Below are 24,044 nucleotides of genomic sequence, written 5' to 3' on the forward strand. Positions count from 1 at the left end.
AGGTCTATATTTAATAATAAAACGTTTTTTTTTTTTTTTTTGCTTTGGTAGAACAGGATATTTCAAACGAAGCTTTTAGTGCGCTTCTCAAGGTGTTTTTATCAAATACGACTAATCTTGAATCAGCTTTCACCGCGCCCATTCAGGCCATACGTCAAATGTATGCGCCACAGATATACTACGTCACAGCAATGCGCATGTTGTATGCTGATTGAAACGTGACAGGACTCTGGTAGAGAAAGTTGTTTACGTGAAATACTGTATAAAGTTAATCAAAAATGAGGGATACTCCGCTGTCGAACTGCGAGAGGCTTTTTCTTCTTAAAGCTATAGAAGAGAAAAAAGTAAGTAACAATTTTTGTATATATTTTAAGATCACTAGTTATAAATGCCATGATAAACCATATGGTGTCTTGGTACTATACTTCACATTTTTAAATAGCTGAACCAGTTTTCTGTCTTCTGTAGCGCCTAGATGGCAGACAGACGTACGATTACCGTAATATTAAAATCACATTTGGAACCGAGTATGGTTGCTGCATTGTGGAACTTGGAAAAACAAGGTAGACTATCAATTTTTATATATGCTTTAACATTACTTGCAGAAATACCAACAGTATGCTTCTCTAAACCACCAATCTACATCAAGTCTAAACAAACAACCACTTACATAGTAACTAGGATTTCTATGCATCCTTTCAGGGTGTTGTCTCAGGTATCCTGTGAGTTGGTCCCTCCAAAAGATTCGCGTCCCACAGAAGGCATCGTGTTTTTCAATTTGGAGTTGTCTCCCATGGCATCACCCGCCTTCGAGCCTAACAGGTTCACACACAATCACAGACAATCATGTTTTCATTCCAAAAATCCTCTTGTGTGTTTTTCTTTCCCTCTTAATCACTGTGTGTTTCTTATTTTGTGTGTGTGTGTGTGTGTGTGTGTGTGTGATTTAGGCAGTCAGAGTTGTTGGTGACATTAAACAGACAGCTTGAGAGGTGTCTGAGGAATTCTAAATGCATAGACACTGAGTCTCTCTGTGTTGTTTCAGGAGAAAAGGTGATATGCACATACTGTTTCATGACCTGTCATATGGTATAGACAGTTTCTCTTCACAACAAAAACTTATTAGCAAATGCATCTCTTGTGTCACAAGCAGTATACTCTGTTATTTGGCAGGTTTGGCAGATACGTGTTGACGTTCATGTGTTAAATCATGATGGAAATTTGATGGATGCAGCGAGCATTGCTGCTATATCCGCGCTCTCACATTTTAGACGGCCGGACGTTGCTATTCAGGGACGAGATGTCACTATGGTAAGGACTGTAACTAAAGATTTCCCACTAAGAAAAAGTAATTGTCTCACAATTAACTGAAATATGTACCAAAGGATATGAAGCAAGGACGATGGTGTTACATCAAATGTTATAGTTTCTTGTGATCAGGTTGATTTTCATAGCAAGGGATTTACTACCTCTTGAAAACTATTGTGTGTTGTATTAGTGATTTAATCCATGTTTTTTTTTTTTGAGCAGTTCAGCCCAGAGGAGAGGGATCCTATTTCATTGAGTATTTATCACATGCCTATCTGTGTTAGCTTCGCTTTCTTCCTCCAGGGGTAAGAAAAAGCACATATACACAACCTCCTATAACATTACACAAGACCATCTAATGCTGTCTACCTCTGATTGTATTTTGTTCATATTTAGGAAAACAAATACACTGTGTTTTCCAGACCTGGAAAAGTAATGGAAATTAATAAAATTCTAATAGGGGTGGACCTGGGTAGCTTGGCAAGTAAATACGCTGTTTACCATACCAGGAGTCGCAAGTTCGAATCCAGGGCGTGCTGAGTGACTCAGTCAGGCTTCCTAAGCAAATGGTTGGCCCGGTTGCTAGGGTGGGTAGGGTCACGTTGGGTTAACCTCCTGGTTGTTGCTATAATGTGGTTCTTACTCTCTGTGGGGCACGTGGTGAGTTGTGCGTGGATTGACAGTCTCAGATGCGGCGGCAACTGAGATTTGTCCTCTGTCACCCAGATTGAGGTGGGTCACGACACCACCTCGAGGACTTAGAGCGCATTGGGAATTGGTTATGCCAAATTGGGGAGAAAATCCCCCCAAAAGATTAATTTTTTTTCTAGTTATTCTAATAAATACTTTATTGGCTATACATTGCTCTTGTGTAGAGTAAAACGTCCTTGCAAGCCACAGTGTTGTCTGATTTCTGAGTACATTTTTCTGTCTTGTCAATAAAATTGGTTCACAAATGGTCTGTGATTCATTAGCAAATCAGTTTGAATCAGTAATTGGAAATGACTGGAAGGGTAATGGAAAGTGTAGAAACCGTGATTTTATTGGTGCACTAGCTATAGTTTTATCACTTTTGTATCAGGGAAACACTAATCTGCCATTTGTGTTTTTCTGTTTCTGGATCTGTGCTTGACTTTGAACTTGACTTGCCTTTTTCTCCCATTCATGTTGTTTTCTGTACAGATCATTATGGTGGCTCAGAGATGCACAACACAACAAAATTAGAAAAGAAAATAAAAGCTGGAAAACAAACAAACAACGGAAATTAACCACAGCACAGTGAAATTAAGCAACAACACAACAAAATTAAACCACAACATAATGAAATGAAGACAAAAAACTATAAAATTAAGCCACAACACATCGGAAAAGCTACAACACAGCAAAATTAAGCCACAACAAAACAAAACAAAAACACCACAACACAATGGAAAAGCCACAAAATAACAGAAAAGCCAAAGCACAACAAAATTAAGCCTCAACACAAAAGCAACAGCACAATGAATTTAAGGCACAACAAAAGTGTAAAAGCCACAACACATCAAAAGTAAGCCATAACACAAAACAACAAAATTAAAGCAGAAGTATGTCATTTCTGCATCACCAAATGGAATTGCAAAAATAAACTGTTTTCAAAACATCTTTCTGAATACGCCCCGTCAGCCATTGGTCAAACAATGAGATTGTACCGCCCCCCAACTCACGCCATTGGTCGAGTCAATGTAATTGTGTCTCTTAAAACAAACTTATGAAAAGAATTTTCATAGCGCTACAGAGACAGTGCTTTCAAGACAACCTATAAGTTGTCTCTGCATATTAAGTTAGGATAGGAGAAAGAGGTACTTACATTAGCTTTAAGCCACAACAAAAATGCCACAGTAAAATTAATCCTTTTTTTGATACTTTCGTTTTGTTGTGGCTTCATTGTGTTGTGGCACCATTTTGTTGTGTTTTGAGCTTTTGTTTTTTTGCTTTACTAATTTTGTTGTGTTCTGAACCCCTCAGCCACCGTAGATCAAGTTTAGAGTAGATTTTTTTATATTGATGGAGAAGTGATTTAAAATCTTGATGTGTGTGTTGTTTTCTTTTCACTCTTTCCTAAGCTCTTATTTGCTTGTGGACCCTTGTGAACGAGAGGAGCGTGTAATGGATGGATTATTGATGATAGCTATGAACAAACACAGAGAGATCTGCTCCATTCAATCCAGTGGAGGAATCATGCTTCTGAAAGACCAGGTGAGAGAGTGTGTATGCATGCTTCGTAGAAATTTGATTTCATTCTCTTTAAAGCATTTTATTGCTTCATCACATAATCCTTGAATGGACGTCAAGTTTCACTAGATCAAAGTTGGAAACTTTGTAGATTTGTAATAATAATTTTCAGCCATGCTGTGCTGTCATGTAAACTTTTTGCTTTCATGCAGGTTTTAAGATGCAGCAAAATAGCAAGTGTAAAAGTGTCTGAAGTTACAGAGCTCATCAACAAAGCTTTAGACAATGACAGAAAAATCAGGTATGATGTGTGTAATTTAAGATCATTTTAGGTTTTTGACAGAAACAATGCCCTTAATCATTTTTCTTCTTCTTGCAAATTCAGATTTTAGAATTTGATCTTAAAAGTGTATCAGACCTTTTTTGCCACCGTCTACACAATTAATATATATATATATATATATATATATATATATATATATATATATATATATATATATATATATATATATATATATATATATATATATATATATATATATATATTTTTTTTTAGAATAAACCAATTGAATAATTAGGATTATTATTTATATATATATATATATATATATAAAATTAGGATAACATAAATTAGATTTTTTTTTAATTTATTCATGGATTACATTTTTTCACTCCACTTGTTATATTTAGAAAGGAGGGTGGAAAGTTTGGCTTTGCTGAGTCCATGCCCAAAGAGCGAATCACAACCCTTAAGAGAGACAAAGCCCCGGTGGAGATGACAGACGTCAAGGAAACAGCCAGTGAGATTGTGAACAGAACAGAAACCCCCACAGAGGCGTATCTTTATTGGCTTATATAGCACATTTAATAGGGATATTGATGGTATGACGTCCTAGTTAGTAGAAATGCACATGAATATTGGTGGACCCCAAAATGAAATTTACTCATCACATGTCCTTCTGTATCAGCATGAAATGTAATTCTTCTGTGGAGCATAAAAGTAGATAATTACACACCTTGTTTACATACAATGAAAGTGAATAGGGATGGACACTGTTGCTCTCCAGAAATGACAAATGTCATCATAAAAGTTGTCCATACGAGATGTCTCTGAAAATCCTCCCTTCTGCTGCATCTCTTAAATCTCATTTGTGTTTATTAAAACATGGCCAGATGTAATCGAACGAGAACTGGCAAGTTTGAATATGCGCTTGAGATTTTAAAGCTTCAGCAGAGGGGAAGATTTTCACATAGGCTGTGAGTCTTTTTGTAATTTAAATGATTTTACTTGTATATGAATCCTTGACCCCAGAGTCAGTGTGGACTCTCCTGTTCTTGTTGCCACGGGAACTGCACAGGTAGGTGAAGGCCTTGTGAACTCATGGGGACTCGAGGAGGATGAAGAAGATGAACCTCAGATGACCGAGGACAGGAAGAGAGGTACATTGTGTGTGTGATATACCTATTTAGGCAGACCAGACATCCCGAAAAAATGGGGACAGTCACAATGTCACAAGCCATTATTTCGGAGGTGTTCCAGTCACGATAATTAGCTTTAGTTTGATTGCTATTAATAAATGTTTGAAATGTACATAGTTGTTATTCATGCTTTTTCTTTCATGATAAACCATTTTTCTGAAGAGTAATTGTCAAGACACTTCATGTGCTGTATGTATTGTAGAGTACGTTTGTAAAAAGTGCCAAAAAGTAAGAGTGTGTGTGTGTGTGCGCACTGTGCAGCAGGTGAAGTGATGGTAATCTCTGACAGTGAAGAGGAGGAAGTTGTCATTCTTAATCAGGAAGCCCCGTGAGTAAAATCCACAAATCTGTCCCCTTATCTCATTCACAATGTGCAGCATATCCACATAAAGAAACTACAGTGTGATGTAACCAAATGTCATCCTCTTTTTTTTTTTTTTTTTTTAAGGAAATCCAAGAAGACTTCTAAAAAATGAACTTCATTGAAAAGGAAAAGGAGGATATATGCATGTTAAAGGCTATCTATCAAAATATATCAATGACTCAGACCACGTTCACTGGAAAGTATTTGTTTGTGCTTTGTTTTTTGTAATATAAAATAAAAAATTATGGTAACAAACATTTGTTTGATTTTTTTTGTTTTGTTATTAAAGCTTGTGAATGTTTCACCAGTGCAGTGGTTCATGAAATTGTGATAGAAATGCCTGTACTAAAAAAAACAATTATGTTTGAAAAAAAATTGTAAAACAAATCAAAATGACACACCACTATATTTCTAGAACATTACTTGTAGATCTTAGATAATGTAACATTCACATGAAAACAATGGATAGTTTATATAGAGATCACAGGGATTCAGCCTATTAAAAATGTTGAAGCCCATGTTACATAACAGCTAAAATAGCTTAAATGTCCATACACTGGGGGTACTTTCCAAATATAAAACTCTTTCGGCCTGTATGGGGACCAAATCCACGGCCTTGTCGCTGTTATCACAACGCTCTAACCTACTGAGCTAACCAATAATAATCTTAAAGCACTGCAATAATACGCCCCTAGTGTCATTTAATGGAATATATACTTTGGAAAAATACATAGAATCAATGTAATAAATACCTTATAACTAATCAAATGAAAGAGGTAACATTTTACAATTATTCATAGAATATATCCTGTCTAAGATTATATTACTAAAATATGTAAATTTGAAATAAAGTTGAACCAGAAACATTATCCCACATATTTTGGAACTGCCATCTTGTCAAAAGGGAAGGATGTCACTCAATTTATGTGTGGAAAAACAAGTTATACATTTTCCCTTGAAGAAAACAACGTTTTACTTTATTTTCATCACAATATCAAAGATGTTAACTTTTATTTATTGTACATTTTATAATTATTTATGGAAGATTATTTTTTACATACGTTGCCAAGAAAATAAACTCAATATTAACATATTTTGATAGACTTACAAATTAAATAATTTGTAATTATTTTGTGTTTACTATAATTAAATAAAAAATAGTAAAGCTAAAAGATTTGTAAAGATCTTTTTTTTAAATTTTTTTTATAATTTAACATAATTTAAAACTTGCGCATTAGGATCAGTTGCCATTACAGATAGGACGGAGGACTAATCTAAGCGGCTCTGATTGGCCATTGCCGTTTCATTGCTCAACAGACATGTTAATGAAATAAAAAGTTATTTGCGTTGAAACCCCTAACAATTTGAACCCCCTTTATTTTTAAATAAATAATAATAAAAAATATCCCTAAAAAAATACAATAAAAAAATAATAATAAATAAAAAATCCTGACGCTCGTGCGCGCTGCGCGTTGCTACACAGGCACCAGGGGCGCGTTCCCGATGTCAGAGAGGGCGCGCCCGTAGACGTTGCTGCTCAGGCTTCAAGATGGCGGAAGCCCTGACGACTCAAGAGGAGGTGGTAAGATACCTAAATATTTTCACTAAACCTTCCGCCGAATCCGTGGCGTTTCAACCTGAACCGCCACTAGCCGCTCGTGTGCTAAAATGATATATCGGAGCACAATGTTTAAGGTTAGATTATTAACAGTCATGTTTAAAGAGAATCGCGGCCCTGTGGCTGTTTTTGAGTTAAATGCTAGCTAGCCGTGTTATCTAGCGAGTAACGCTGGACAGACTAATGATCATTTATAAGCTCATTAAATGTTTACTTACAGGTTTGATTGTAGGTTTGGGGAAAGTAGTTGTGTACTATTGTAAGATGTCTCTTAAAATGCGCTTGACAGAATGCCAGCTGTCTCGCGGTAAGTAACATTAAGTTGGCATACATCTTTAATGTGACTCGAGCGAGTCTGTCAGGTCACAATATTAATAAAAAAACAACACAACCACAGTAATATTAACCAACGTGACTCGCTTTTGCGTCACGTGTAAGGATATGTCTGTCTACATGTCTATGTTGGGAAATAACACGTTTGAATAGTGAACCGGGTGTCTAATGTGCACCGGTGCTGGAAAATGTGAGACAGCTCTCACTTCTCTGTCTCACCGTGTGACCACGCACTCATATGTAGTACTGGAGATGCCATTTGTTCTGCTCAATGAGGAAACGCTGTAATACGAGTCCATAACTTCTTTCAGCATAGCCCGTCTCTCTTTACAGCTGTCAGAACATCCTTCTGCACATGCAGTTATCTTCAAGCAGAAGTGATAGTTGTGTGTCATTTAGACTAATAAAATGTAACTAAAGCAAGCAGGAGGTGCACATGTATGTTGAAATCAACAATATTTCCATTATATACATACTCAAAATATAGGTAAAGTAGTGGTGCACCAATCAGGAAATTTGAGGCCGATAACTGATATTTTAACACGCCGAATCTGATTGCAGATATTTCTTTTAAAAGTGCTGTGCGTCACACTTTTACAAGTTATATGCTGCAGTTCTATTTTTAATGCCCTACACTGTAAAATTACATTCAATTTGCAGTAATTGTTCATCGCTAACATTTATTAGAATTATTGTAAATTGTTCTTTTGTCACTATCAAAGATCATTGTGACATACTGGCAATCAGTATAGTAGAGGTCGACCAATAGTATATTTTGCCAATAACTAAAAGGCTGGAAAAGGCTGATAAACGATCAATCGGCCAATAGTTTTTACAATTGATTTATTGATCAAAATGAATGATGCAGATGCAGTTTATTGTCCAACCAAAATCCCAATTAAAAAAAACTGAAAAAAAAAAATTAAGATTTCATGCATAATCCTTTATAATGCTGAATATTTAATTAGGCTATTTACCATTATTGACCAGATGAGGTTTAATGAGGAATAAGGGTTATTTTTATTCACAAGAGGCACTTTTTGTTTAGAATAAAAACAATTGGCATAGATTTTTGCAGATAACCAATAGTTCCAAAAAGCAACTATTAGCACCAATTAATCAGTAAAACCGATATATCTGTCTACCTCTACATTAAACACAATGAGAGCATCACACAGGGCATAGATACATTCCAAAAATAATATGGATATATCCATTACAAACAGTTTTTTACTTTTATTAGTGGTATTGTGACAAACATATGATTCTGATTTAAATCTGTGTTCTCACAAAACAGCGCTGGTATGAGTGACTGAGAGATTGGAAGCACCCATGTTTGATTGACACTGAGGCGCTTGTTGGAGGGAGCAAAACTGAGAGAGCGCAAAATCGCTCATACTGTATCTATCTCACGTTAGGCTACATAAAGGATCCCAGATTTGTGTTTGCATGTTTATTTGCTGTTTAATTTGTTTTTGCATCCATTTGCAGTCTCTTTCTCCTCTCCGTGTCTAACTGTACAGCGAGTCATTATAATGTCATAATGTCTCTTGAAAAATGGGCTCCTTAATTTTCATACATGTATAATTCATACACATGTTTTTAAGCAAACCAGCATACTCATAAGAATTACAGCTGGTCTGAAAGTGTAAATTTGTGAATCCTTAGAATTGCCAATAACATACCCTCCTCCGGTGGCCACAGTGTCATCCTTCTAGTGCTAATTAAGTGCTCATTCATTAGGGTATGTGTGAATTTGTGCATGTTGCAATAAAAAAAAAGGTCGGCCCTAAGTCTAGGCATGATCGTCGATCACAGATTTAAGTCGAAGATTGCCTTCTAGATCGGTGGCTGATCGATTTTTGTTTCCCTAAATAAAAGGTAGGTAAGTGTTGATAGGTTTTAGAACAGGCACATGGGAGAGCTAACACTTCTATTAATCACCTGAGCAGGCAACTATAGGTTGTCATAAAAAATCTATGGTGATCATTTCCAGTAGTTTTCTTTTATTATTGCTTTTATTCATTTGGCCTCTAGAAGTGAAATCAAAACAATCACTGACACCTCTTGGGGATTTGCTGTATCTAAATCTTTTATCATTGACAATATTAATTCAGATTTGTATCCTCACTTCAGTGCACATTTTGTTATTTTGATTAGATAATCAAGTGATCTAAATTGAAACGAGAACATCCAAAGAAAAATGTGACTATATGGAAACTTGCCCCATCAGCACATGCATTTTGTAGCTATCACATACTCCAACTTCATATCTTGTGAATAATGATAAATCTTGTTACTTAAACCTCATCTGGTAAGATATACAGTATGTAAATATAAAAAAATCCTTCATCTGGTGAAAATGTGAATGAATTAAATTGAATTAACATGAAACTTATACTGTAGCCTAGAGCATTGCGACGGGCCGAAGTCACTGTCATTTGAAAATGAGTTCCCGGTGTGTTTTGAGCTTGTTTGTAGTTAAAAGTCCCGTATTATACACCGAATCTTAATTTTTCTGGTAATATTTGGATTTTGGTTGAACAATAAATTGAATTTGGGATTTAATTAATATTGGACTTTTGTAACCTCAAAGTCTGTGCCCGTGATAGTAAGAAAAAAAAAATACGATTGTATATAAATTGATTTCAAAAACGATCTGCCTATTAATCGGTTATTGGCCTTTCACACCACCTTAGTTATCGGCAAAATCCACTATCGGTTGACCTTTAATAACATAAAAATCAATAAAATAATTAAGAGATCATACACTGTATAAACAAATGTGCGTGAGAATGGGACATGTAAATTATATTGAACATGTGTTTTTTCACTATTGGATACAGTAAACCTCTTGATGAAATCTGTATGTGGTACAGGCGGTGGAGGAGTTCCTGGCTGAGCTGAGGTGTCGGGAACAGTCTCACAATGCAGATCTTGTCAGTCAGATGACAGCGGTTAAGTTTCTTATGGCACGCAAGTTTGACGTTGCTAGAGCCATAGACCTCTTCCAGGCTTACAAGGTAATCTAACCAATCTGTAAAAGGTTTGTGGTCCATCAGATACATTTTTCACACTACTGCTTAAAGATTTTTTTATCCTCACCACAGTCCCCTTTGGCTTGCTTATTGGGGGCTTAAGACATAATGCATGATTTTCTGTAAAGCTGCTTTGAAACAGTTGCATTGTGAAAAGTGCTGTAAATAAAGCTGACTTGACTTAATGTTTGTGTGCGTCTGCAGAACACCAGAATAAAGGAGGGCATTTACAATATTAACCCAAATGAGGAATCTTTAAGGAGTGAGTTACTAAGTGGGAAATTTACAGTTCTGGTGAGTACATTTTCCACATGAACAAAAATGTGTGTTAACATTTATGTACAGATTCTGATGCTGTTATTTTGTGCATTAGTCCACATTACACATACATTTGCTTATTTGTAATTTCCAATAATAGTGTGTAGGTGCAGACTGTATATGTATATGTACATTTAGATTACACAAACCAAAATCAGAGCTGGTCGCAATCATTCATTTTTACAGTTCCTATAAATAAAAGCAGAAAACAAAGCCATCCTCATAGCTAAAGTGATAGCTACAGAAATATAATCTCACACCATCACAGGCAGGGCAGTTCCACAATATTGATTTTGATCTTGATTGAGTCTGGATGTTACTGTTTGTTTCAGCCACTTTGTTTTCAGGGTCACAATGTATATACCAGAGTTTCCGCTAGAAAAAAATGGTGCCGATATGCCGGTCAAATATATCGCCTCTTAATTAGTCAAGTTGAGGAAAACTGGAGGCAGTCTATGTAACTTAAAAAATGACATAATCAGGCCGTATAGAATGCAACATATTATTATTAGCTTAACTTTCAAATAGATGAAAAAAAAAACATGAACGTCCGATTTCATGGCGTCAATCAACGCCAATTGTTTTTTACTGTGGTTTCACACACATTCACTTTTTGAAACATTGAGGCACGGATGTACCTAATACAAATAAATAAAACATCTCCAGTTAACTAGCAGATCATTCATTTAGTCCGTTATTAAATAAGAGATCTAGCGCTAAAATCTGTTGTTTTTGAAATCAAGCCGAGCTCTCGTGTCCGCTGCTATCAGTTGCATGGACGACGCGCTGCGCGAGTTGCGCAATCTTCACTAGGACGCGCTTTTCAATCTATCGCAGTTGCAGAGACTCTCTATTAATTCCAGTGAAATCACAAAATAAAATGCACACAAACGTGTCCCTGCTTGATATAGACTGTAACCATGCACTGATGAACATAGGCTATTCAGTTTTGATGATAGAGAAAAAAAACAGCACGAATGCGCGGATTAGAACTGAGCTATCTATAATGAGATGTTCCTGATTCACCATCGTCTGGCCTCTGAAAAAAGCTTTTAAAGCTAGTCTGCCTGGGCCTGGCCATATTTAAAACGTCTCACTCAATCGTTCGTTGTTTAGGTCTATATTGCAGCCGTTTTAGGCGTGCGCTTTATTTGAAATGCAGCATGCGATGTTGTTTCATAACTTTCAAACGATAGAGCCTGTTCCTTTATAACATAGCAAGAGATCGGTGTATTTTTGCTTTATACATTTTAGGCTTATTCTCAAATTCAGATTGTGTTAGGGGGACGGGATTATTAGGCAATTTTAATCGGACAATTTGACCGGAGAGATTTAATTTTGTCGGACATTTAATTTTTTTACCGGCCAATGTCCGGTAATTACCGGACAACGGAAACCCTGGTATATACCACTACAGAGTTTGCTCAAGTGTTTGTCTAGGTTGTTCTGATCGGTTCAGTACATTAGAAGTTCAAATGGTTTTCAGAGCAGTGGGCATGCGAGAGCACAATGTCAGTGAATTTGAGTAATAAACACTGCTGCACCTTTTCAATAACCTTTTTTGACTGGTTAAATTGGTTTGTTAAATAGACTGGTTTTACTTGCTTGGAGTGTGTCTACCTATGTGTTTTTGCTTACTTTTAATATGTTTGTTTACGGCATTAATTTGGTTTCTGTGTGTATAGCCCGGCCGTGATGAAAACGGTGCAGCTTTGGCACTCTTTACAGCGCGTCTTCATCAGCCAGAAGTCACTACACATAAGGCTGTTCTTCAGGCCATTATTTATCAGCTGGATAAAGCAATTGAAAGGTAACACAGTCCAGAATTCACATCAACATATCTAATAAAACTAAACAAAAATTTACAGCTCTGTTTCATCTAAAACCGTTCTCTCTCACCAGTGTTGAGACGCAGAGAGATGGGCTCATTTTCATCTATGATATGACTAACTCCACATACGGCAACTTTGACTATGAGCTTTGTGTCAAGATTTTGAATCTGCTTAAAGTAAGTGTTATGCTGTTGCTAAGACCTTCCATCTGTTAGAATTTCACAACTGATCATATGGTACTAACAGACTGTACTGTATTTGATAATTACAACATTACTAAAAATACTTGGTCTTATTACCAAAAATATATCCATATTCGTACACAGTGTTATAATGGTTGACCTGTGCACTAACATAAAAACTGTGATATTGAGTGCAAAAGGGTTTGTTTAATGGGTGGATTCATGAATGGGAATGCCACAGTCTTTTGTGTATTGTGCGATTGTCTTGTCTTTTGTGATTTAGGGGGCTTTCCCTGCTCGTTTAAAATGTGTCTTCATTGTGTCATCTCCGCTGTGGTTCAGAGCGCCGTTTGCGGTACTACGTTTGTTTGTGAGAGAGAAACTGAGAGAGAGGGTATGTCTAGAGCTCAGCTGCACTCTGTTTATACAAATAACCGAATATGAAGCTATACAGTAGACTTGTTAATCTAAGATGTTGTTTAAAGGGGTCTTGACACACACACACACACACACACACACACACACACACACACACACACACATCACATATATATATATATATATATATAATTATAATTAAAAAAAACTTTTTTTTAAATAATTGTATTATCTTTCCTCAAGTCCATTTATAATATTAGTAATGTTTTTTATTTTGTGTCATGATTTAATAATATATGATCATTTTCCACCCGGTCTCTGCCTGAAATGCTTGGTTTTGGCCTCAGCATCTCCTTTATACTTCAATGTTAACGCCCACTGTTCTGATTGACTAACTTCGTGCGGCCCCTCAAATACAGACATATTTGAAATGCAAACGGCAAGAAATTAATAAGCTTCACATTTATAATTTATAAAGCTACATTTCAGTGTTAACGCATACACAAACTGTTCACAGCAATTATCAAACAGTCATGACAGTTGAAAAATTCATGAATGAAACCGTTTATGCACGGGTCCTGTAGTGCTTTAACTGCCCCATCTTTCAATAACAGTTTCTTTGCAAAGCTTGAATCATATTGTGACTGGTTCACAAGCAATCCACGCTGAAATGTTCTGAATATGCAAACGTAATACAACCCATGGTGATGTTGGTTGCTTCAACAAGCCAAAGTAGAGACTCTGTTCTTCACAGGAGTGACAATTCACATCTTCCGTGTTTGTTAACACACAGAAAGGGATGTTTCTCCCAGTCAGTGGCAGCAGCAGAATGAGACCGTTTTTAAAATTTGTACTTGTACTGCTCTTAAAATGTGGTGCACATTGCTGGAAATGCATCGAAACTATCAAAGGTGTCCATCTAGTGCATATTTACAGAAAACCAAAAATTAAATATAGCATAGATGGTTGCAAAAATGGTCCAGGATGCCTTCAAAATAGCAAACAGCAAGATGAAACAGCATGGGGGTCTCCTTTTTAAGAGTTTTATCTTGACATTTCGCATTTTTTAAAAGGGCTGTGGAATGACCATGTTAACGGTTAAAGCTGTTCGTCTAGTGTAGAAAACCCATTTAAATCCAGACAGGCACATGAAAGGGTCCTGTGTAAGTCTCCTTTGGTGTAGATGAATCTCCCCTGACAGGCTTCACCTGCGTGACCGAGTAAAAGTGGGCAGTGCCAAGGGTACAACATTGTAAAAGTGGGCGTTGATGTCTTGCTGCAGAGGCATTCTTTGGCTGACGTATTGTTCATTTTGTGACATCACAAAACACAAATTCCAAACAAGCCGTTTCAACAGCCTGGTTTACTTGAAATAAATGCTCTTTTTCTTTGGAGGAAGTTTTCAGTTCTCAACTTACAATATGTATTATAGTACAATGATCTCTTATGTCAAAAGATCAAGGAAAATTTGTTTCCTCATGACATGACCCCTTTAAAGCTTTTTCTGAGCATAGTAACATTTTTATATTTTTAAGGGTGCAGTAATTTTGAGCTTTTTTATAATATGAAAAAATATGCATTTGTGTTTATGCTTATGTTTGTGTTTTGTGTATGTATGTCATCTTTTGCAGGTGTGCACTGTAAAAGCACACGAACTGGTTAATCACATCCCTGTCAGCTCCTTACCAGAACATTTGGGTGGCTTGTCACAGTATAGCCACATTGCCTGGATCCAGTCCTGCGTCAACAACTCCAGTAACTCTCCCAATGTTACTGAAGATTGCTTGGGCAGCCTCCTCCACTCCTACTTCATGGAGCATGGCCAGAACACCACCACTGACCCCTTAACTGCCAACACTTCAGCCCACACAGGGGCGACTCTTTTGGGAGATGGAGTGAACTTCAACTGCCCCATTCTCGATGATGGTAATGCCAACGTGCAGAACCACAGGAAAGCTGGGCATGCACATTGGAATGGCGCTGTTCTGCCAGGTTCAGGGGGCATCACAGGGTCGAATTCTAATGTTGTCAATGGCCGTGGTCGCCAGCCACCTCCACAGTCAGACACACCCCCAGACACACCCTTGCATCAAAAACACATTGGTGCTTTAGTAACGGGAGTAGGGGCAGCTATGGGCATAGATGGAGCCATGCCATCTGTGGATGAGACGAGGCAGGATGGCAATGGTGCTGAAGACAGCCAACATGATGTGGAGTTTCTGGAAGAGGATGTGGATGAAGGAGATGGTGTTCCACCCCTCCCACTTAAATCAAGGCCTCTGCCCCTCCATCATAGCCCCGTCCCCGATATGAGCTGGTTACCGGGAACAACTGCGGAAATTACAGCATTGTCCGTGCATATAGCTGAGCCAGGTGGAATGAACGTGCAAGATCTGGTGCAGCATGTGAAACGCAAAATGAAGAAAGGCATTTACCAGGAGTACGAGGAGATCCGCAAAGAACCTCCTGCTGGAACCTTTGACTACTCAAAGTAAGAGCCTTACTGTATAGAAGCGGGAGAAAGGAAAGAGATGGTTTCATAGAGAAAGTGTGGGAGGGTGGTAAGCTAAGGAATGGGGCTGGAAATATAAAAAGAATACAGAATGGTATGCTTGCATCAATATGTTTATTTTTACAGGAAATCTTCTAACCAGATAAAGAATCGCTACAGTGATGTCCTTTGCCTAGACCAATCACGCGTTCGACTCTGTCCACTCGATGAGGATGACGAGGTCAGAGCACTCCCCCTTTCCACCTTGATCTGATTGATTGAGTTACTTTTTCCATATTTATATAATTGGTTGTTTACTTTCAGACGTGTGACTACATCAATGCAAGTTTCATGGATGGTTACAAAAGGAGTAATGCTTACATTGCTACTCAGGGTGAGACTGTCTACATGTATCGGATTTTCACTGAACAAAACTTAACCTTGTATAGTGAAATTCTAAATACATGCATGAATGCAAACTTTTGCATATGTGTGTAAATTCACATTTGATTTGGTTTTGGGTGGTTTCAGGGCCTCTGCCAAAAACTTTTGCCGACTTTTGGCGAATGGTGTGGGAGCAGATGGTTTTAGTCATCGTTATGACTACAAGGTTAGTTTCATCCTGAAGCAACTTATTTTATTTAAGGATTGTTTAAATAGTGCGGTAACAGCATTTTGCTTTGAATAAACTGTATTTTATTGGCTTTGTACATGCAGTCTGCCCAATGAAAATAAATTTGAATCTAATCTAATGTAGGGGTGGTACTATTTCAATAATCAACTGAGCTGTCAATTATTTGTTAAATTAACTGGTTTCAAAAAGCCTTCTTTTCTGTTATATTTTGTCCAATGTTTTTCTTCAAACAATGTGCAAACAGGGCTGTAAACAAAATATAATGGATGCTGTTCATTTTGTTTAAAAAGTTTAAATATTAACGTTAAAATGTAAATTGCAGGAATATATATATATATATATATATATATATATATATATATATATATTTTTTATTTATTTATTTATTTATTTTTTTTTATTAACATTTTATACAATATATACATAGAAACAACATTTAACCCCCACTATTACCCCTCCCCAACCCTGCCTTGACCCTCAACAAACATTCCTGTGGTCACACATGAGTATATATGCAAAATGCAAGCAAAAAAAATGTATGTGTGTGTATATATATATATATATATATATATATATATATATATGACTCCGTCAGGAATTGTCATATTAACAAAAAACCCTGGTTGCTCTGTTTTGTTGGCATCAAACAACAACAAGCTTGCTGTTACAACAAGTTGTTTTGATGAATGGAAGTACTTGCATTATTTTTTATTTAATACATTTAAAGATAAGAATACAAGTTTGTGCTGGTGAAAAACAGTTCTCAACCGCACTATACATCCACATAATGCTATAGTTTTAAAGGGATAGTTAACCCAATAATGCAAATTCTCCCATCATTTATTCTCCCTCGTGCCGTCCCAGTTGTGAATGACTTTCTTTCTTCTGCAGAACACAAATTATGATTTTTAGAAGAATATTTCAGTTCTGTAGGTCCATACCATGCAAGTGAATGGGTGCCAAAACTTTGAAGCACCAAAAAGCACAAAGGCATCAAAAAAGTAATCCATACGTCTCCAGTGTTTTAATCCATATCTTCAGGAGTGATAGTGTTGTGGATGAGAAATACATTTTTAAGTGCATTTTTGCAAGAAATTATTTTCCCTGCCCAATAGGGTTTGATATGTAAAAATAATGGGAATCACAAAAAACAAGTGAAAGTTGAGGTTGACTGAGCAGTTAGGAGAATTTATAGTACAAAAAGGACTTAAATGTTGAACTGTTTCTCACCCACATATATATCGCTTCTGAAGACATCGATTTAACCACTGGAGTCGTATGGATTACTTTTATGCTGATTAATGTGATTTTTGGAGTTTCCAAATGGTGGCACCTATTCACTTGCATTGTATGGACCTGCAGAGCTGAGATATTCTTAAAAAAAAACCACACACACACAATTTGTGTTCTGCAGTAGAAAGAAAGTCATACACATCTGGGATGGCATGAGAGTGAGTAAATTATGAGATAATAAAATTTTTTGGTTGAACTATTCCTTTAAGACCTTTTGAGGCATTTAAAATAAAGTGCTCTCCATACTTTGGGTATCTTTGTCCATGCACTGTTTCTGTTCCAGCTTGCTCTGTGGCCCCCTTTTCTCATAGATGTGTTTTTCATTTATCTTTCATCAATTAGTTGTTGCAGTCCTAGAAAAAGATTATGCATATTCTATGTTTCAAAAGAAATAGAAGAACATTCAAATAATTTGAAGTTATAGTGATAATATGAAATGAGTGTGTCTGTCCTTTTGTTTTGATGTCACAATAAATCAATTTGCAAACAATTTTTAGCATTGTTAATCATAAGGATTAATCTCTGATTTGAAAAAAAGAAAGTTTATTGATTCTTGTCTCTCTGTCTGTCGCAGAGTTGTAGAGCGAGGCAGAGTGAAATGCGGACAGTACTGGCCTTTAGAGGCTGGCCTCACTGAGGATTATGGGCAATTTTTGGTGAGGAATATCGGTATTGAGATGTTTCAGGATTTTAAGCTATCACACCTGGAGCTCTGCAACATTCAGGTCAGTCTGTCAATCTCTGTGTGTTTCTTTAATACTTTTTCTTTCTATCTTTTTCTCTTTCATTTGATTTGATTTTTTTTTTTGTCATGAAGATCAGTCAGATACATTCTGTAAGATGTTATGATCAATGCATAAAGCTAATTATGGATCACCTGTCTCAAAATTAGTTTGAAATGAGTTGTCACCAATATGGAAGCCATAAGTAGAGGTTCTGCCTAAAAGTCTGGTTCACTTTGCTGACTGATCTCACAGTGACCATGTTTACTCCAGGCTTTTTGCAGAAAGCGGCATTCTGAAATGTCATGTAAATTAGAACGCTGATTTCCTTGCACCGTTTTAATGGATTAGGAGAGACAGGATTAACGCCTAGGTTTCTCTCTGAGAATGCAGCTTATTGTTTCCATGTAAAGACAAGTGCCATTCTGATAGGTGTTTGAAGAGTGCACATGCGTGGAACAGATCCAGCAATTAAAAGAATTAAACCTCTATGGGAGCACAGTGGGAAAATCACATATATCATAAACTATACTCATTTATACACTGTCAAACCAATGTAAAATATCGACTGTCCCTCACTTTCGCATATGTGCTTGAACATTGGGGAATTCTCCAATGTTTTATCTAAGAGTGAAACCCCACTATTGCAGTGCAATTCCACTGCAGGTTGCAATAGAAGGTGAAGGAATCAAACACAGCAACGACTCTGGAATATTTGGGAATAAAGCGAATGGAGAATAAAATAAAAGTCTTCCTCTGATCCGATGTGTGGTTTTTACACAAGCATTGAGGGAAATTATGTAGCTGTGAAGAAAGCAGCCTACTGACTGAGACGCATGTAAATGGGAGTAAAGAGTACACCACAGTGCGTGTTAACCGGAATGCTGTTTACTTGCAATAACCCGCTTTCTTACAATAAGCTGCTTTCTGGTGTCCATTTCAAATTGGACCTTGAACCCGAGTCTCCCAACTTTGTTTCCATGTGAACTGGTGCTCCCCTTGACCCTGACATTACATTCCACTGGCTACTTTGATTGAAACTGCCCAGTTCATCTCCTTGTTATCTGATGATTAAAAATATCTGTTGGTGCACTATACCTGTGTTGTCCTGTGTGCAGGGGTGCTGTATCGGACGGGGGCGTGTGTGGTTTGGACAGACAGGGGGCCCTGCAGATCCCCCAGATTTTTTTTGCTTAATTTTGTTATAAATGGCCACTTTGGACTGGGTTGCTAAATTGAAGACTGCTCTTAGTCTTACTTGATAATTAAAGATGATCTAGTGTTGAATCAGTGGTTTATCCAAAAATCGCTTTTTAAGTGTTAAAGTTTTAAATGCATTGAACACCATAGGAAGCGTTTATTTGTTTTTTTAGAACCCACATATGTGTTCTAGGGGTTGTCATAGAAATTATCTAAATAATAAAATAAAAAATAAAAAAAACAACAGAAACAAATTCACCTTAATTTTTCATAAGTAATTTCCATGATAGAAGACACTTTAATTGAGGAATTTCATAATAATTGAGTGGCAGATTAAATGAACAATTCATGTAAAAATTATGTCTTAAAAACTAGACGCCGAGTAATTTTTGACCTACATTTATGTGTTCTAGAGTTTAATCAACATTTAAAACATAAAAAATCCAATATTTCCTTTAGAAACACAGTCCCAACTCAAATAAATTACATTAATTTATTGTATAGTTATTTCTGTTAAAAATGCATTGTAATTTTAAGGAACTTTTCAACTTCATTTTTGTTTTTTAGTGTCTCTTCTGGGCAACACTCTCTGTAGATAGGGGGCCCAGAGAGCAAAGTTTTCAGGGAGCTCAAAATTCCTTACAGCGCCCCTGCCTGTGTGATTGACAGTGTGTATGTTAATGTGCAAGCTTCTCTCTTTCAGACAAGAGAATGTAGAGAAGTGTCTCATTATCTCTACATGAGCTGGCCAGATTTTGGTGTACCGAAGTCAGCGTCGGCCATGTTGGATTTCCGGGCACAAGTGAAGCAGAGACAAGAGTCTTTATTACGAACAATGTATCCTGATTGGACAGGACCCCCAGGAGGCCCTCCAGTGGTGGTACACTGCAGTGCAGGCATTGGTCGAACAGGTGAATGTATCCCTTATCGCATCTCATTTCTTAACTAGGGATGGGAGTCATCAGAAATTCAATGATTACGCTTCAAATTCCTTTTTAATGATTCTGTTTTATTAATGGTACCATTAACAGTTATTTTAGTACTTTTGAGGAATTATTGGAAATGACAAATGGAATGAGATCTTTTCAGGTTTCAGCAGCAGATTTAACAAATCACTCTTGTACAAGGGATGGGCATTTCGAGTAATTTTATATAACACACACTTTTTTTTTTTTCCAGTTCCCAACCCTATTAACTTTTTTTGCCGTGTGTCTTATACAATTTCTCTTTTACCCTTCCACCTTGTTCAGGCACGTTCTGTACTTTAGACATTTGCCTTTCTCGTCTGGAGGATATCAGGACAGTGGACATTAAGCAGACGGTGCGTCGGATGCGGACGCAACGTGCCTTCAGCATCCAGACATGGGACCAGTACTACTTCTGCTACAAAGCAGTGATCGAGTACGCCCAACAGAGCGGCCTACTGCAGCCTGTCGAGTGGTCCGACACAGAGCTGGAGACAGACAGTGAGTGAATAAGAACACAATTCGGTCATGGGGGAAAGAGGTACAGAAGAAAAACCCTCTCCTGGCCACAGGTAGACACCTCCAGCACCTCCATGTTTGTTCTTTTCTGGTGAGGAAGATGAGAAAAAGAATGGAGGAGCGGTGGAATGTTTTGTCCTGCCACTTTTCAAGCCCTTTTTAATCTGATCTGGATGAGATCAGAGACTGTGGCTTGGTGTAGCATTTTTTTTTATAGAAATACTGACTTGCACATGTGGATTGACAAACTTGAACTATCCAGTTTATCGTGTTACCTGATCTTTTTTTATTACTTGCTCAAAGTGTTGTCTAAATTCAGTATCTCTCAACATAGTTACATTCACACTTTTTGTGAAAAACGTAAAACTTGAATTATTTTTTCCTCTTCCGTCACATTAAAATGGCAAAATATGTATGTCTGAACAGGTTCCAACCATTTGCTTTCCTGTGTGTGTGTGTGTGTGTGTGTGTGTGTGTGTGTGTGTGTGTGTGTGTGTGTGTGTGTGTGTGTGTGTGTGTGTGTGTGTGTGTTTCATGGTTAAACTAATCTTCAAGCCAAAGGAATGGTGTTGAATGCTTGGATGTATCCATAATGATCGTTGTGACTTAAACCCTTGTATATCTTGTAACATACATTTATATATTGTGCATAACCTTTGAAAAAGCCTTGTTTTAATATAATACTCTTAACTTTGTTCAGAAGTATGTGTATCGATATATACATTTATATTAAAGAATATATGAATAAGTATATGTTGGGTTAGAACAATATGAAAAGTGGATGAGGAAGAAAAACCTATGCTATATTTGGTATATCTTGTTGACTGTTCCGGTCCTTCAGTTTTGATTTCAATCTGTCCTCTAATTGTAGTCCATGATTGTCAGTCAATTAGCCTTAATGCAGAGCTTCCGTTCACAGTGCATCTCATAGCAGACACTAGAAAAACCCAGTGGTATACTAAATATTGTGGATGAAAAGACTGCATCATAATCTGGACTTGGAGAATAGTTTGATGTCAACAATCTGAGATTCTCTATGAATGCTGGCCCTTAACCTTCAATCACTGCCTTTCTCCCTCTGAAGTATGAACACCTGATCTTCTCTTTTTTTTTCCTCTCTCTTTCTCTCTCTCTTTTCACTATGAGCCTGTCCCAAGTTAAAGTATCTTGATCTGCACGGACACGTATTCTTTTCCCACCTTTACCTAAGTGTAAACACCAAAGTGTTCTGTGCTGACAAGTAATTGTTACTTGTGATTTGTGACATTACTGATGGCTTGTCAAGAGTGACTTGGGGTCTCGTGTGTGGAGTTCTGAGGTCTTTAAAAGCCTCAGTTTTGTGCCTTCTAGCTTTCCACAGCCCAATGTGTAGTTTCAGACAAGGAGCTGAACAACTGTTCTTGCATACATGTAGGGATTTTTTTATTATTATTTTTTTAATCTCAGGGGTACACTTGGTGTTTTCCTCATCTCAAAACAGTTTTCTCTGCATTTGCCTCTGGTAATAATCATTAAAAACAAAAAAAAAAACATATTTTTGAATTTTATACAGCATCCTATATTATATTCTGTTTTATGTATGTCTTTGTTGAACTTCAGCAGTATTGATATTTGAATGTTGGTACGAAAAAAAAAATATGAACGGACAGACTGTTTTAAACCGATAAGCTAAAGAAATCAAACAGCAAAATAAAAAAGACATGTTTTTTTTTTTTTTTCTTCTTTAGTTCAGTATGGAATTTTGTTACTCAGCATTTTGTTGTGGGAGGTAAATCCATTATTTTTCCAGATGCCTGTAGCAGACCCTTTTGCATACTCTGTGGACTGTTAAAGAGCCAAGGATAACTGCAGCCAAAAGAATGAAATGGATTGTCATGGCTGCCACTAACATTTTTTAACTTTTGCCAATCAACAGCAACCCCCCACCCCCTCAAAAAAAAATTAAAAAAAAATACAATAAAAATAAGAACACATAAGATATGAACTTGAATGTTATGAAAAGATAAATCAATTCACATTTTGGGAGAACTCTGGAATGCTTTCTCCTTGAATATCTATGCTTGTATGATGATAGTGTATGCGTGAAAGTCCCACTCACCTAATGTTTACTTGTTGAATGACTTATCACATGCAAGATAGGGCTCAGTGTGCAGAACATGCTTGACTGTTTTCTACTGCTGATTCCTGATTCAGTGAGACTTGGTTCTGACTTATTAAAGGCAGTTGGGAATGCAATCTGTGTTCTTACTCATGTTTTCTTTTGGTGTCCGAAGTTCTGTGATTTGAGTATTGGCCTTTTTACCTGACATCTGCAGAAGTGTCGTAGTAAAAATGAATATTATTCTGAAACTATGTCTGTGTGATGAATGAATGAGTCAAGTTGACTAGAACGGCAGCATGTGAAGCAATGTATTCTGAAATGAAAAACTTGTGTTTTCAGAAAGGAATGTTGCACATTGGTGTGTTTTGTTCCTAAAGCATATTGCTTAATTACAAATGAATTGACTTGTCTTACATTGAACCCGACTAAAATCTCTTTGGTGATTTGAGACTTACAGACATCAAGCTTCAAATCTAAATTGGGAAGGGAATTATTACATTAATGAGAATTACAAATGAAGTTAGTTTATTGCAAATATCTGGTTCTGTTCAAGTTCCACCCCGAAGTTCCTTGTGCTCCAAGGTTTTGATAGTTCCCAAGTACACAGACATCAGTGATAATCCCCTTCATACTGGGGCCCCTTTATGCTGTAATGTCTTTGACCGATTATATAGGTTTGTTTTTGTTACACATGATATATTGATGTGGCCTAGTTTTGCTTGGTGAAACAACTAAATTGATCATTGATTCGCTTGTGTTCAGTTCTAATTTGGTAATAGTCGAGCAAATATGACGGCTTAACTTGTATCAAAGTTCATTACAGCAAGTGTCCTTCTCAGCTTCCGTGTGGCCCCTAAGTGCGTGAAACTACAGTGTAAGAGCTTTATGTGTAACTGCAGTTTTCGAAATGAGAAATTTACCAATACTCAGCAGAAACACTATGGTTTTTCCAATATGAGTTTTCCAATGGCTGATAACTAGAGTGCAGTGTGGTCAATATATAAACATAATTTTAAAATAGTACATTATACTGTATGCATATTAAATTGCTGAAATGA

At 36.8% G+C, this 24,044-nt stretch overlaps 2 protein-coding genes across 2 annotated transcripts; both read left to right on the forward strand.

Annotated features, from left to right (window-relative positions):
- Positions 1-200: 200 nt before the first annotated feature.
- Positions 201-5,608, forward strand: exosc9 (exosome component 9). Its single transcript, XM_052137772.1, has 12 exons — positions 201-344; positions 469-563; positions 703-822; positions 951-1,053; positions 1,174-1,311; positions 1,531-1,613; positions 3,411-3,543; positions 3,732-3,820; positions 4,210-4,356; positions 4,838-4,959; positions 5,260-5,326; positions 5,447-5,608. Exons 1-12 carry the CDS (start codon positions 279-281, stop codon positions 5,472-5,474), a joined length of 1,191 nt encoding a protein of 396 aa, XP_051993732.1. The 5' UTR covers positions 201-278; the 3' UTR covers positions 5,475-5,608.
- A 1,280-nt stretch (positions 5,609-6,888) lies between these two features.
- Positions 6,889-23,271, forward strand: ptpn9b (protein tyrosine phosphatase non-receptor type 9b). The gene is made up of 13 exons (XM_052137756.1): positions 6,889-6,944; positions 10,193-10,336; positions 10,556-10,645; positions 12,355-12,479; positions 12,572-12,677; positions 12,967-13,077; positions 14,693-15,552; positions 15,700-15,793; positions 15,877-15,946; positions 16,084-16,162; positions 18,054-18,204; positions 20,105-20,312; positions 20,652-23,271. Exons 1-13 carry the CDS (start codon positions 6,912-6,914, stop codon positions 20,873-20,875), a joined length of 2,295 nt encoding a protein of 764 aa, XP_051993716.1. The 5' UTR covers positions 6,889-6,911; the 3' UTR covers positions 20,876-23,271.
- The last annotated feature ends 773 nt before the right edge of the window (positions 23,272-24,044 follow it).

The sequence above is a fragment of the Xyrauchen texanus genome, chromosome 11 (assembly GCF_025860055.1).
Source record: "Xyrauchen texanus isolate HMW12.3.18 chromosome 11, RBS_HiC_50CHRs, whole genome shotgun sequence".
In the NCBI taxonomy this organism is placed as follows: Eukaryota; Metazoa; Chordata; class Actinopteri; order Cypriniformes; family Catostomidae; genus Xyrauchen; species Xyrauchen texanus.